General features: G+C 37.5%; 1 protein-coding gene across 1 annotated transcript in view; it reads left to right on the plus strand.

The window, feature by feature from the left end:
• LOC126251469 (atrial natriuretic peptide receptor 2-like) overlaps nt 1–16,211 on the plus strand; it is a 301,860-nt gene that overhangs the window by 130,363 nt on the left and 155,286 nt on the right. The window contains exon 5 of the mRNA XM_049951908.1: nt 16,010–16,138. Within this exon, the coding sequence (XP_049807865.1) occupies nt 16,010–16,138 (129 nt within the window). The remainder of the gene's footprint in view (nt 1–16,009; nt 16,139–16,211) is intronic.

A 16,211-nucleotide genomic window follows, 5' to 3' on the forward strand; every position in this document is an offset into this window, starting at 1 on the left:
GACATTGTAATTCTGTCAGAGACAGCAAAGGACTTGGAAGAGCAGTTGAACGGAATGGACAGTGTCTTGAAAGGAGGATATAAGATGAACATCAACAAAAGCAAAACAAGGATAATGGAATGTAGTCAAATTAAATCAGGTGATGCTGAGGGGATTAGATTAGGAAATGAAACACTTTAAGTAGTAAAGGAGTTTTGCTATTTGTGGAGCAAAATAACAGATGATGGTCGAAGTAGAGAGGATATAAAATGTAGACTGGCAATGGCAAGGAAATCGTTTATGAAGAAGAGAAATTTGTTAACATCTAGTATAGATTTAAGTGTCAGGAAGTCGTTTCTGAAAGTATTTGTATGGAGTGTAGCCATCTATGGAAGTGAAACATGGACGATAACCAGTTTGGACAAGAAGAGAATAGAAGCTTTCGAAATGTGGTGCTACAGAAGAATGCTGAAGATTAGATGGGTAGATCACATAACTAATGAGGAGGAACTGAATAGGATTGGGGAGAAGAGGAGTTTGTGGCACAACTTGACTAGAAGAAGGGTTCGGTTGGTAGGACATGTTTTGAGGCATCAAGGGATCACAAATTTAGCATTGGAGGGCAGCGTGGAGGGTAAAAATCGTAGAGGGAGACCAAGAGATGAATACACTAAGCAGACTCAGAAGGATGTAGGTTGCAGTAGGTACTGGGAGATGAAGAAGCTTGCACAGGATAGAGTATCATGGAGAGCTGCATCAAACCAGTCTCAGGACTGAAGACCACAACAACAACACTGTATAACACAGCAACTTACCACAGTCTTTACACTAAAAAGTATGGCTTATCAAATGATTTTACCAGTGTAAGAAACAAAGAATAACTCTAAAAATAATCCTCAAATTCAAGCTGTGTATCTCTTCATACACTCCAGGAGAATGAAAATAACTAATAAGTAAAATGATAGCTGAATGCTCTGAAGTGAATGCCCTACATGATGAAAGTTTATTCCCATTTTGTACACATAACCAAAGATATTTGATATAATTTTGGAAATTAGTAGTTCATGTCACCACCACCAGTCCTTGAAACTGGGTAAGGAATATTGCTAGTAATACAGAGCATGTTAGACACATTCCAAGGAACTGCATTCTTATGTTGTATTTTGTGTAAGGGATGCAGCTTGCTCTTTAAAGGACACAATGCACTGTGCACCTTACTATGCCGAGAGCTATGTTTCGTTATTCTAGTTGATCCACTGTTAAAAGCAATTCCATGAAGAGAATAGCCTGTTATGTGTCATTTTTCTAATAGCTGGTGACTACCATCATAATACTAAAAGATATTCTCACTGCTATATCCACACAAATCACAGCAGTTCTTACAACTTTATGTTATTATTATTATTATTATTATTATTATTAAGTCTCATTGCACATATTCATGCTGGGTTACTAGTTTTGGTCATAAGCAATTATCATCTTCAGATCTAAAAAAAATTAAAAGTTATATTAATGAATGACTATTTTCTTAGATGACATAGAAAAATATTTGAAATTAAAGATTTTGTAATTGTAACTGCGTACTGCTGTTACATAGACTGAGACTAGTTAAGACATAAAATTAAAATACATTTAACAGTACCTGATTAATCATTAATAGTGAAGAGTCATAATTCTTCAAAAAGAAGTCAAAGTTGTACAATAGAAGTAATAACACAAAAGTATGTTTGTGAGTACATTCCATGGCATCAAACATTATACTGAACCCACTATGCACAATGCAAATTCATACATCACGAATGAAGGGTAGAGGAGGGAGGAAGGTGAGAGGGGAGATAAAATGCTGATGCATGCATTCTTAAAATGTAACACAGAACTATTCCAAAGAGACAGTACAAATAATTTGACATTAAGGAGTAAAATAGATAATGTATGTAACACTGATATATAACACACCTTGCTCAAATTTGTGAATAAAATGAAACAGTGAACTAAAACAGTACACACAGTTCCACAAGAGGGCATCTGAAGTGTATTCTGCTTGTGTACACAGGGCTCAGTCTGTCTGTGGCCACACTGTCTTTCAGCCATGCTGCCAATGAGTGTGGTGAGCTGCTGAGGTCATGTTGTCTTGTGCCAAGTGGGTTTATTGCAAAGGTGTTCAACTGCTTGTAATTGGCTCATCTAAGCAGATCATCAAAATTCTTGTAGTACACTGAATTCATGAAGACACACTGAAGATTAAGTATTTTATCTGGTTCTGTTAGGTGGTGTACATATAATTCAAGTTCTTCCACAACATTTAAAAAATGTCTCTTAGTTGCTGTATGTAAAATTTCAAGATGTGTTTCTATTAATCATGCTGAGTTACTTGAGATGATCTTCATATGCTGTCTTATTATTTGTATTGCTGTGTGTTCTGTAAACTGGATCTTGGAAGTTTTACCTGTCTGACCTATATACAGTTCATGATAGTCTTTGCACTTGATCCTGTAGATTCTCAATGCCTTAAATTTGCCACTTGATTTACTTGTATCATGTTTTAGCCTACATTCTTAACTCTCTTTCCTGAAACTGTTATGCTATTGAATGTGACACTTTTTGTCTATATTCTGTAGGCATGTACACTGTTTGTTGCACTTGATGTTAATCTTGTAATGCAACAAAGTCTGTTCTCTAAAAGTGCTCTGTTTTAAATTTTTGAGACACTTTATTAACTACTTCAGCCTTGTGACCACTGTTTACAGCAACTTACAAAATTCTTCACAAATCTGATCACGGTAACAATCCTTTCAGTACCGTCAAATGCGGTGATTTCGGGTGGTTTTCTCGTTATTTTGATTGTAACTTTCGTATATATTGTTAGATTAAATTGATTGTTATGGAAGTGGTAGGGTATATGTGTAACAAATAAAATATCCCAGAAGAAGAAAGTGTATATGTAGGTATATTTATCTGAGGTAGATAAATAAAGTGTCCAAAGTCACACCATGGATTGGGGTGATTTTGGACACATGTGTTTTTTAAATCTCTGTCCCAAGTTACAGTATATAGAGGGTGAATTCAGACAGTTACTGTCTTTTTTTTAAATTATATGTGCTTTTTATTTTATTGTGGTGACATGTTACACATTTTAAGGTAGCCCTTTGTTACGAATAAGTGATACAAAATGATGGTTTCATCATAGTTGATCATGTTGCTTCATATTGGAGAAAAACATTTTAACAGTCTCTTTGTTCATTTCTGCATGAGCTCGTTTAATATTTTTCCTTAAGTGAACAGATAGATCTTCTGACTGTTGTTTGAGGAACAAGTGCACCCATTCTTCTCCTGGCAAATTATTATGAAATTTCTTCTCTTTTTGGCCAGATTTATGAAGGTAGCCTTTAACTAAATATCTAATACCCAATTTAGTGAAGGGAAATCCACAATGTGCAGCCCTCAGGACACCTTGCTTTAACATTTCTTCTTCTTCTTCATTTAGCACTGGCTGTCCTCCCATTTTTTTCGGATGTGCTTCCTGCACTTCATTTTGAAGGGTTGATTTAGGTATACCCTACAAATCACACACTTTTCTGTATGATAATTTACCACTCTGAATATTACGAACAGCTTTATATAAAATTTCTGGGTCATAATTACACAATACTGTAGCACCTCTCCTGCTCCTATACGTTCTTGGAGCTGTCCGATATCACCCCATACAATACACAGTTTTACAAAAACTGTCATTATTTTATAACCTTGCACGAGAAACTTGACAAACTTATACAGAAATTGTCTCAATGCTGTTAGCTACGGAGTGCATCGACAATTACGGTTACAATAACTTCCCACTCGACGCAACAATAGAAAGTTTCCACTTTACGATAATGCATGGATTTTTAACACTGAGACTGTTCATCAACTATTCACCTAGGGAAACAACTGATGCAAAATACAAGTTGTGGAAAGCAATAAATGCCATCTTGCGCTTAAAATAACTGGTGCACAGATGTTCAAATAACTAATTCTTGGTCTTTAAATATGTCTGCTTGTGTCTGTATATGTGTGGATGGATATGTGTGTGTGTGTGTGCGAGTGTATACCCGTCCTTTTTTCCCCCAAGGTAAGTCTTTCCGCTCTCGGGATTGCAATGACTCCTTACCCTCTCCCTTAAAACCCAAATCCTTTCGTCTTTCCCTCTCCTTTCCTCTTTCCTGACGAGGCAACCGTTGGTTGCGAAAGCTAGAATTTTGTGTGTGTGTTTGTGTTTGTTTGTGTGTCTATCGACCTGCCAGCACTTTCGTTTGGTAAGTCACATCATCTTTGTTTTTAGATATATTTTTCCCACGTGGAATGTTTCCCTCTATTATATTAATTCTTTGTTTCTATGCAGTGCCAAAGAGCAAATAAGCCATACTGTTTGAATTCGCCCCAGTGTCCGAAATCACCCCATTTGATGATACTTCCCCATAAATTTAATAAAATAATGACTTCAGTTTTTGTAATATCTATAAAATTTAGTTTATTTAGAAGCACTGTACTTTGCACACTATATCTGTGCAGCAGTGCCATATCGGAAAGACAGTTCATAAGCCAAAGAAAACTTATGACCAAGAGGAACATGTGAAACCAATGTACACTCTACTCTAGATTTTATCACTACCAGTTTGAGAAAGGTACCTAGTGATAAATTGCTGTTATCTTTAAAGTTTAATATTTTACCTTACTAATGTGCAATATTTCAAAGCAAACAAAGTTTCAATTGGGAATATGAAAGTTGTGAGACAGTGTTTAATTCTTGAATGTGTGTATTTCCAAGAAGGAAGAAACAAAGATAGAACCACAAGAAACTAGTCTAATTTGGTTTACTCTTGGGTCCTAAAATGAACATGACTCAGTATTTCAGTAATCCATATGTCTGGCATCTTCAGGAGAGACACTGCTGCTTCTAAGTCCTGCTGAAAACTGATGCCAATACCTCAGAAGACTACCAAGAATTATTACACTGGGAGGCGCGACATAGTCAATTAGATTCCTGTTTTGAATTAATTATACACTGACTTAAAATAAATTTAAAAAAAATAAAAAAAGTAATGTATTCGACACACTGGGACATTGTTTTCATACATTCTTCCAGCATTGTCATTACTTTTGATTTGTCACCACAGCTACAATGATCAGCTTGAAGTCTACAGATTACCTGGAAAGTATGAAATTATATAAAATTTCTTGAAGTTAGACAACTATACTGCAGCTCTGATGCTGCCAGTCAAATTTGGGAACAGTAGAATTCCAACATCAAAACTGTTGTATTAATCAAGACACAAACAGAACACCTTGGAAAACCATATCATTTCCAAAATTTACTAACATGTATTTTGCTTGTCTTTGTCACAGTTTTAGCACAAGGACCAACAGCTTCCAGGTCTACCATGCAATCTGATTAATGTATACAGGGGATAGGCAAAATAATATAAACACCTATAATTACTTGGGCATGGTTTATTAATAAGGGGTTGGACCCCCATTTGCTCATTTCAGCTGTGATTCTTATTGGAATACTGGCATATGACTGCAGAGTCTCCAGTGGAATGTTATGCCACTCTTCAATCAGTACCTCTTCTTCCTTCTGTAGTGACGAGGGGGTCGGAAATCTGCTCTAGAGTCTGTGCGCCAATACTGCCCACAAGGGTTTGACAACGTTCAAGTCTGGGGACTCTGCTGGCCAGGGAAGATGTTGCAGTTTAAGTTACATGCTCCTCATACCATGATTGTACTGTCCTGGCTTTGCGAATGGGTGGATTATCATACTTAAATATGGCATAATTCTTGGGGAACAACATTTGAAACATGGGGTGCACCTGATCACCTAAAATGTTCACATAATTGTTGGCTGTAACATGGCCTTTGAGAGAATAACATGATATGGCTGCCAACACCCATCACACTTCCACCTCCATGCTTAACCATTGGAATCAAGCAATCAGGATTGTAGGCTTCTTTTGACATTATCCAGATGTAAACCCAGTCTGATGGAAATAACAAAAACGTTGACTTGTCGGACTATATGATCAGCCATCCAGGATTTATGCTTCTGACATCATGTTTTATACTTCTTTTCTTGGTTGTCATCACTAATGGTTTCAGAATAGCAGCTCATAGATGAATATTCACTTTATGGAGTTCTAGGCAGACAGTGTTGATAGATACAGGGTTCGAAGATAGCTATTGAGCTCTGCAGTCACTTTCATCACCGTATTTTTGCATTATTTTGACACAATTTGTGTTAGTCTATGACACACTCTGTCATTTAGTTTTGATTTTCACCAATTATTACGTTTAGACAATGGTGTCTTTCCATGTTTTGTGTAGGCTGTCATGACTGTTGAAACAGTTCATATTGAAACATTCAATAAGTAGGCTTTCTTGGTTACTGATGCTCCAGCTAATCAGGCCCCCACAATCGGCCCTCTTTGGAACTCTGTTAGGTCTTTCATTGCACATCAACCTTGGCCTCTGAGTGCAAATAGGAAATGTGCACTGCTCACAAACAACCTGCACTGATGCCTAGTACATACTGAACACATACAGTCCAGTGCGACACATGCCTAAGCTGCGTTGACAGTTGAACACAATCATCCCATTACTACCAATGTTCACATTATTGTGCCTGTCCCCTGTGTATTTAGTGAGTAGATCTATAATGCAAAGGACTTAGTGCAACATGGTTGTCATGTTCCTTCTCATAGGCAGTCACAGCTGGTCTGCTGTTGCTAATTTCAAGAAGAAAGCAATAACTTGAGTACAAATGGCTGGTAATTTGGAGATGCATTTCACAGTTGAACCACCAGCCAAACACCTTAAGAACCTATTTAAACCACTGTATGCAGTGTAAAACTAGTTCATTGTACCTGAACTGTGACACTTGCATTAGCCCATGTAAAGACTCAAAATGCTTTTGCACAGAGGATTGCCCCTTCTTGAACATAGCAATACAGCAGCAAGACATCATCTTGTTGGCCGAACTGTGATGGTCCCCTCTTTGCTATACATTTTAAATAAAACTGCATATTTCTAAGTTTTTTATAGTTGTGCCATCAAATTTATAGTTTAGCATTATATTTACTCAATCCATCCCATCAAAATATTGTTTACTTCCTTTCATATTGACAGAGTTTCCAATTTTGTTACTTCTGAAGTTGTCTCTTCAGGATCACAATTGCCTTCTCTTGTGGTGATACTGTGGAAGCTTAAGCCATGCTTACTTCCTTACCCATACATAATCTATAAATGAATGTATGTACAAAAAGGTGTCTCTCCTAATAGTCGTCAGGTGCATTTTCTATGGTTTTATGGTTGATAGTTTCAATTTCGTTTTTGCATTGTGTATCTGGAGTCAGCCCAGACAAATAGTGCTCATCACATCCTTCATGCAAAACCCAGTGTCAATGGAAGGTGTCACTTTGTTCCCATTACAAACAAACTTGTTTTTAAGGCAGAATTTTATGTGCCCGTTCAATAGAGTGGACCCAAATTAGTCTCATATAATATTTGTTTTATCAATATGTATTGACAGGGTCACTAAATCTCAAAGAATAACCAGTGCTCCAGCAGTGACAGCACTGCCCGAGGCCAACGCTGACCGCTACCACCAAGCATGTGACACTACTGAGTTTCTGTTGGAGTACTGGTTATCCTTTATGTTTTACTGCCTCTGTTGGTACATATTGACAAAACAAATATTGTTCTAGACTAGTCTGCATCTGCTCTATCACATGGGTATGTAGAATTCCACTTTCAAAATCATTTTGTTTGTAACAATTGACGCTCTCTGTCTACACTGTGCACTGCATAAAAGATGTAATGAGCACTGTTTTCTTGGACTAACTCCAGCTAACCATGCAAAAGCAAAATTGCAAATATCTGCTAAAACACCAGAGAACATATGACTGATGGCTCTTAGGAGAGACACCCTGTGTATTTATTTATGTGTGTATGTTCCACATCTCCTCCTAAACGACTGGCCTGATTTCAACCAAACTTGGTACATGTATCACTTGTTGGCAGGAAATCATTGCTGTGTGGGTAAGAACCACCTATCTATGAAAGGGGTTGGTGTGGTCATGGGAGGGGTGGGGATTAGGGGTGGGGGAAGCAGCTTAGCCCACAAAGTGCAATACCCATACTTCAGTCATGCAATATTTGAGAATGAGAGCACTTGGAGACTTGCAACAAACTCTACACATAATTCCAAACCTTTATGAAACTTTTTCTTGCTGACAGCCCCCACCAAATGATGAAAGGAAAAAAATTTTATTTCTTACTACATTTTTGCAGTTCATGCAGTAAAACTGCTGCATGAAGCATGACATTTTGATTTATTACTTCTTTACTAGTAACTGTATTCCTGATACATTTTGCAGACAGTATTCATGTATGCACTGAATGTACAAGGAAAATTATATCATTGTATCACACACAGTTGAGTAGATACGATATCATAAACACTGAGATGTTTGAAAACCTGCCACATCAAGCATGATGTTTTAATTTGTTACGTCTTTACTACTAACTCTATGCACAACACAGTATCCAAATATACCACCTGCAAATTATATTATTGTACAGCACATAGTTTAGGAAATATGGCATTATCAAAATTGTACTGTGTGAAAACAAAACTGGAGGATGAAGGCTGCTATACATAAAGGTGCAAATGCATACAAATAAATGTGAAATATGTTAGATATATGCGAAACATATTTGGCAAGCGTGTACATAGCCATAAGCTCCAAACACATGCACAATTGCATATGTGGGCAAAGACATGGTCAAAAATTTCATCCTAATCCCCTGGAATGATTTCAGCCAAGTTTTATACAAATATTAATTACAGTGTGGAAAGAAATGCTGTGAGGGTAAGAACCACCAGCCTCCTGTAGGGGTGAGTGTAACAACATGGAGAGGGAATGGTGGAGGGAGGGGGAAGGGGAGGAGATGGACACACGGTGAGCAGGAAAGAAGACACTGGCATAGACAGAGGAGGAGGAAGAGATGAACATAGAGAGGGGAGGGGGAAATGAAAAGAGAGAGGGGAGAGGAAGAGATGGACAGAGAAGGGAATCAGGGGGAGATATCAGAAAAAGGAAGGCAGACGAGAGGAGCAGGGAGAGAGGGAGGCTGAGATGGACAGAGAGAAGGGGAAGGAACAGATGGACAGAGGGGGGAGAAGAAGATTCACAGAGAGAGAGGCAAACAGGAGATTGGCCGAGAGAGGGGCAGGTGGAGGTGGACAGGGAGTAGGGTGTGGAAGTATTAGACAAAGAAAGGTGGTGGAGGAGGTGGACTGAGGAGCAGTAAAGGGGGAGAAAGAGAGAGGGGGTAGAGGAGCTGGATAGATGGGGGTAAAGGAGGAGATGGACTGAGAGAGTGGGAAGGGAGAGATGGACAGAGAGCGGAGGGAGGAGGAGATGGTCTAATAGGAGATTGGAATAAATACATACCCTGGTAATGCCAGAAACTCAGCTAGTAATGTGATAAAACTTGGAGTCCTTCATAAGGCCAGCTGGAATTAGAATTTACTGCATAATCACCCAAATTCCATGCAGTGCCAAAAACAATATAGTCTCCATGCTGTTGTGATAATGGTAACAGAATTGGCTGGATGAAGTTCTGTGTGATTTTTATTCTGTATGGCAGTTTGTAGTACATAGTGAATCCATCCAAAATATATGGTGTCCATTTTCAGTTCTAGATAATAAATGTCTCTGTTTTGTGTGCCATATTCTAAGCTTTCAAAATGTGGTGCTACAGAAGAATGCTGAAGGTCAGATGGGTAGATCACATAGTTAATGAGGAGGTATTGAATAGAATTGGGGAGAAGAGAAATTTGTGGCACAACTTGACTAGACGAAGGGATCAGTTGGAAGGACATATTCTGAGGCATCAAGGGATCACCAATTTAGTATTGGAGGGCAGTGTGGAGGGTAAAAATCGTAGAGGGAGACCAAGAGATGAATACACTAAACAGATTCAGAAGGATGTAGGTTTCAGTAGGTACTGGGAGATGAAGAAGCTTGCACAGGTTAGAGTAGCATGGAGAACTGCATCAAACCAGTCTCTGGACTGAAGACCACCACCACCACAACAACAACAACAACAACAATTCTAATGAAGTATCCATCTGTTTGACAAAACTGCATTTATATTTTTTAAGTACATAAGTGTTGCATGCACACCAATTTTACAAACAACAAAGCAAATGATGACGATATTGTTGTTGTTTTGGTCTTCAGTCTGAAGACTGATTTGATTCAGCTCTCCATGACAGATTATCCTGTGTAAACCTCTTCATCTCTGGTTAGCTACTGCAGCCTACATACATCTGAATCTTCTTAGTTTATACAAGACTTGGTCTTCTGCAATTTTTATCGCCCACACTTCCTTCCATTATCAAACTGATGATTCCGTGATATCTCCCTGGATGTGTCCTTTCATCTGATTCCTTCTTTTAGTCTAGTTGTGCCACAAACTTCATTTTTCACCAATTCACTACATCTTCATTTGTTGGTCAAGATACCCGCATAATTTTTGACATTTTTCTGTAACACCACATTTCGAAAGCTTTTGTTCTCATCTTGTCTGAACTGATTGCTGCCTATGACTCTCTTCCATTAAAGTCTACACTCTGTACAAATACCCTAAGAAAATATTTCCTAACTCTTAAATTTATGTTGGATGTTCACAAATTCTCTTTTTCAGAAATGTTTTTCTTGCTTATTCTCAGTCTGCGTTTTACATCCTACCTACTTTCATAGTCATTAGTTATTTTGCTGCTTATGTAGCATAATTAATCTGATTTTAATACTTTTAACATCAAATTTGCTAAACTAATTCTTTCAGTAGTGTGTGATTTAATTCAACTATACCCCATCATTCTTGGTTTACTCTTGTTGAGATTCATCTTATAACCTCATTTCAATACTCTATGCATTCCATTCAGGTGTTCTTCCTAGTCCACTGCTGCCTCTGAAAGAATTACAGTGTCATCGGCAAACATCAAATTTTTACTTCTTCTTCCTGAGTTTTAGTTCCCTTTATAAATTTATTCTTCGATTCCTTCACTGCTTGTTTAATGTACAGATTGGGTAACATTGGGTAGTGGCCACCACCCTATCTCATTCCCTTACAGTTGCTGCTTCCCTTTCAGGCCCTTCAATTCAAATAACTGGACTGTGGTTTCTGTACAAACTGAAAAGAACTTTTTGCTCACTGTATTTTATCACCTCTGCTCCCAGAATTTCAAAGTGTGTATTCCTGTCAACATTTCCAAAAGCTTTCTCTAAATGTACTGTGCTTTAAATACAGGGTTGCCTTTCTTCACAACGTCTTCTAAGTTAGGTCATAGGGTTAGTGTGGCTTCTCGTGTTCTTTCATCTCCGGAAACCAAACTAATCTTCCCTGAGGCCAGATTCTACCATCGTTTCCATTCTTCTATAAATAATTTATGTCAGTATTTTGCAATAATGATTTATTAAACTAATAGTTCAGCAACAGGAAGGCATAGAAGATGGACAACCAACCAAACAAGTATTCTTTTATATATTTTAGATGAATAATGACAATTACTGTGTACTAAAAAGCTGACTGTTTTATTGCCTTCTGCTTGTTACTTTCTGGCACATCATGCAAACTCACTTGAATTCCAGGATTTCAAAATTCTAAGCAGTTTTGGGATGTGTATTCTCTTTTAATGAATGAAGGGACGAAGTCTCTGTTAATGCCAATGTGTTTTTGGTAAGATGTGATGTGAAACTATGCAGTTATGCCAATTTCCAATGCAATGAAACAAATGATTTATAATTTTTCATTGACTAACACATTTTGTGTCAGCACATTTTGTATTGAATAACACCCTCAAAAATCATCTTACTTGTATTGTTTCCATCTTCCCCTATTTATTTGTTCCAAGGAATCTAGCATGTAATGATGAAATGTGTGTGTGTGTGTGTGTGTGTGTGTGTGTGTGTGTGTGTGTGTGTGTTAGTCAAGATCTCAACTCACATCTCTTCACATACATCTGTATGCCTTTTGTGGTTAAGCAGAGAATAACCGACTATGTACTGCAGGAATTTTATTTCACTTGTCTCTGTTTTACACAGAGCTCAATCTTTGCTATTAGACACCAATTGGCAGTATGTTATTGCAGTTTCCTTATATAATTTACATAACATTTATTTTCTTAGTTTGTGGTCTGAAATTCAGTTTATTGTTCCAATGAAATATCTAAACCTGTCAAATTTTTATGGAAGGATCATTTGATTTATGAGTTATGTGGAAGAATAAATGTGTAAATGCTAACAATTTTCCCAGTGATTTTGTTGTCAATTATAGCTTTTTGTCTTACTGGAGTTTCACTTGATTGTGTCTGTGGATATGTTTATATGATATTGTTTATGAACATGATTTAATTTTCTCTAGTATTTCATATGCTCAGTTACCTGTTTTAATCTGACTATTCACAAATAATGTTGTCACAGGGTTATTGCCACATATTATAAAAGTTTTTTAAAATATTTGGCAGCTTACAATGACCCTGTCTGCTGACATGGACTTCAGTACAGAGATTGGTTTGATGAACCATTGCAAATTAGTTGATCCTGTACAAGCCTCTTTGTCCCTGTATTATTACTGCAGCTATCAGTGATTTCAACTTGCTTACAGTACTCAAGGCTTGGTCTCTATCTACAACATTGACCCTCACTGCTTCTTTCCACTGCCACACTGAATTGTCCTTGGTGCCTCTGGATTTTTCCTACCAACCAACCTCTTCCTGTAGTCAAGTTGTCTTGTGAACTCCTTTCTTCCCCCATTAATTTCATTACCTTTTCATTTACTTCAATCTGCCCATTTGATCTATAGCACTATAGCATTCTTCTGTAGCATCACACTTCAAAACCTTCTGTTCTCACCCTTGTTTCATTTCTTACAAGGCTACACTCCACATGAATAACTTCAGAAAATACTTCCTAACACTTACATAAATTATCCTCATTTCAGTTTTGTTGATATTCACTTTATAACCCAATTTCTTGATTCTATACATTCCATTCAAATTATCTTCCAAGTCCTTTACTGTCTTTGATGAAATTACAATAAATCACGCAATAGAGCTCCATGTCCTCAGGAAAATATAATAACTGCAGTTCCTTTTGCTTTCAGCCTCTCACAGAACCAACATATCAACACCATTTTAGCTAAAGACCAGGTCAGAAAACCATTCAATCTTTTGCACCTGCAACTACTGAGCAGCTTGCTGCCTTATGTTAGTCTGGCCTCTTACCAGATACTGATACTATGTGGTTGCAGCTGCAGTATTGCTGTCTATGTTGTTAGGGAATGCAAGCCACCCTACCACGGCAGGATACACTGTTTGTGGATGTATCTGTACAGACTCAGTCTGTTTGTATATGGAATAGTCTATGTGATAGAGGTCATTCTTGTCTAACTCCTTGAATTAATTTAGCAGTGATGTTACTGGTTTTGTTTGTTCTTATACTTTTTAATTGCTTTTATACATAGATTTTATTGCATTAATGAGATATGTCGGTATTATACCCTCGCACATTGAAAAACACACATATGTGTCTTATGCACCTGTCAAAGGCCTTTACAAAGCCAATCAATAAATAATGTGTTGTCAGACTCCAGGACTCTGGGTTCTAATTAACCTGCTCTTCTTTTTAACTTTCTCCAGCCTATCTCTCCCTTGTTCCAGGAAACAACTAACAGTTCCAAAAGCTAAGATAGGTGTCACTTTTATTTTTATACATCTGTCTGTCAGTAATACTACATATTTCAGCTCCTGTAAGTAAATTCTAGTGAGCAGTTGTGTCTCATAATTAATTAATTTTCTCAAATGAATTTCCTTTTTTATACAATTAATCCAATTTTTAGTAAACACTATGATTTGCCCCTAGGGTCTCACGTCCATCACTGATAGTTACATTCATCTTTCAGTACCAAGTATTACATCACTCCCATTATGTTTGAAAAGTTTTTCATACTATGACGCTTTTTATTTTTTGTTCTATGCATAATATCATAATAGCAGTCATTTTCTGGGTTCAGACACTGGTATTTTGGAGCACTGCATAGATATATTTATTCCGAATGGATGAAGAGTCACTGGCTGTGAAAGATCCTTGAGAAAATTCCACACATAGACAGAACACACAGCTAAGAAAACTCTTATATTCTTAACTTCAGTATGATTTATTTACGCATTATCCATAGACAAATACAAAATTTGTTTTGCATTGTGGACACAGGCTACAATTCATGTCATAACTCCCTAGGATCAGTTGCAAAACATACTACATTTCAATTACTTATACATAATACAGTGCAAATGAGGATAATCTATTCTTCTGAGAGGAAATATTTAACGTTATAAATACACTTATTAGTATGACATTCCATCAAAGTCACTTTAAAACAGGTTCCTTCTCTTCCATGGTGTAAAATGTTTACCTTCCATGTTAATAATTGCACTTTATTTATGTTGCCTGAGGACACCATCAAGGAAATGTTTAACACAATTAATAGAAAGGTTTTGAAAACAATAAATAAGATTAATTAATGCCAGGAAAATGAAATATAGATGAGAAGTTCTTTTTTAATGTCTAGATTTGTGATCAGTACCTTATTATTATTATAAGATTCATAGATGCCTCAAGACTTATACCTGCTCTGGTATTAATGTATATTTCTGGTGTTATGATTACACAAATGCAGATGTTTACACTGAGGTGATGAAAGTCGTGAGATATCTCCTAATATCTCGTCATATCTCCTTTCACCTGGCATAGCAAAGAACTCGTCATAGCATGGATTCAACAAGTTGTAGGAAGTTCCTGGCACAAATACTCACCATGCTGCCTCTATAGCCATCCATAATTGCAAAAGTGTTGCCAGTGCAGGGTTTTGTGCACAAACTGACCTCTCAATTATGTCCCATGCATGTGTGATGGAATTCATGTCAGGTAATCTGGGTGTCCAACTATTTACTCTCGTTGACCAGAATGTTCTTCAAACCAGTTGCAAACTGCTGAGGCCCAGTGACATGGCACATTGTCACCCATAAAAATTGCAACCTTGTATATGAACATGACCTCCATGAATGGCTGCAAATGGTCTCTAAGCAGCCGAACATCCAGAGCATCCGGTCCGTTCCATGTAAATACGGCCCATAAGATTATGGAGCCACCACCAACTTGCACAGTATCTTGTTGACAACTTCGGTCTATGGTTTCATGGGGTCTGCACCACAGTCAAACCCTACCGTCACCTTTTACCAATTGAAATTTGGACTTCTGTGACCAGACCATGGTTTTCCAGCCATATATGGTCCAGCCAGTGTGGTCACAAGCACAGGAGAGATGCTGCATGTGATGTTGTGGTGTTAACAAAGGCACTCATGTTAGTTGTCTACTGCCATTACCCATTAGCACCAAATTTTGCTGCACTTTCCTAACAAATACATTTGTTCCATGTCTCACATTTATTTCTGCAGTTATTTCACACAGTGTTGCTTGTGTGTTATTTCTGACAGCTCTACACAAATGCCACTTCTCTTTGTCATTAAGTTAAGGACGTTGGCCACTGTATTCTCCGTGGAGAGAGGTAATGCCTGAAGTGTGGTATTCCCGGCACAGTCTTGACGCTGTGGGTGGCAGAATGTAGAATTCCCTAATAACTTTCGAGATAGCCCAGGCATCTAGCTCCAACTATCATTGCACATTCAAAGTCAGTTAATTCCTTTGATGTGACTATAATCATGTTGTAAGCCTTTTCACATTAATCACCTGAATATTAATGACAGCTTCGCCAATGCACAGCTCTCTTATATACCTTGTGTACATGATACTGCTGCCATCTGTGCATGTGCATATCGCTATCCCATGACTTTTGTCACCTTGGTATGTATGTAATATATAGTACATTGCTGCTATATTCTTCTCAATTGTTCATTTTTATGTTCCAGGCAAGAGAAAATCTACCGAAACATGAAACGTCCTCCTGACTTTTCTTTGGCAGAGCAGTACCACATGATGATGAGCTATGTCTTAGCTGAACTCCGACAGTATCAAGAGAGGCTTCGAACAGTGATAAGGTAATGTGAAATATTAATTTATCAGTTATATAGAAACTAGAAACATTAGTAACAAGTAATATCTGTGACTTAC

This window comes from Schistocerca nitens, chromosome 4 (assembly GCF_023898315.1).
Source record: "Schistocerca nitens isolate TAMUIC-IGC-003100 chromosome 4, iqSchNite1.1, whole genome shotgun sequence".
Classification (NCBI taxonomy): Eukaryota; Metazoa; Arthropoda; class Insecta; order Orthoptera; family Acrididae; genus Schistocerca; species Schistocerca nitens.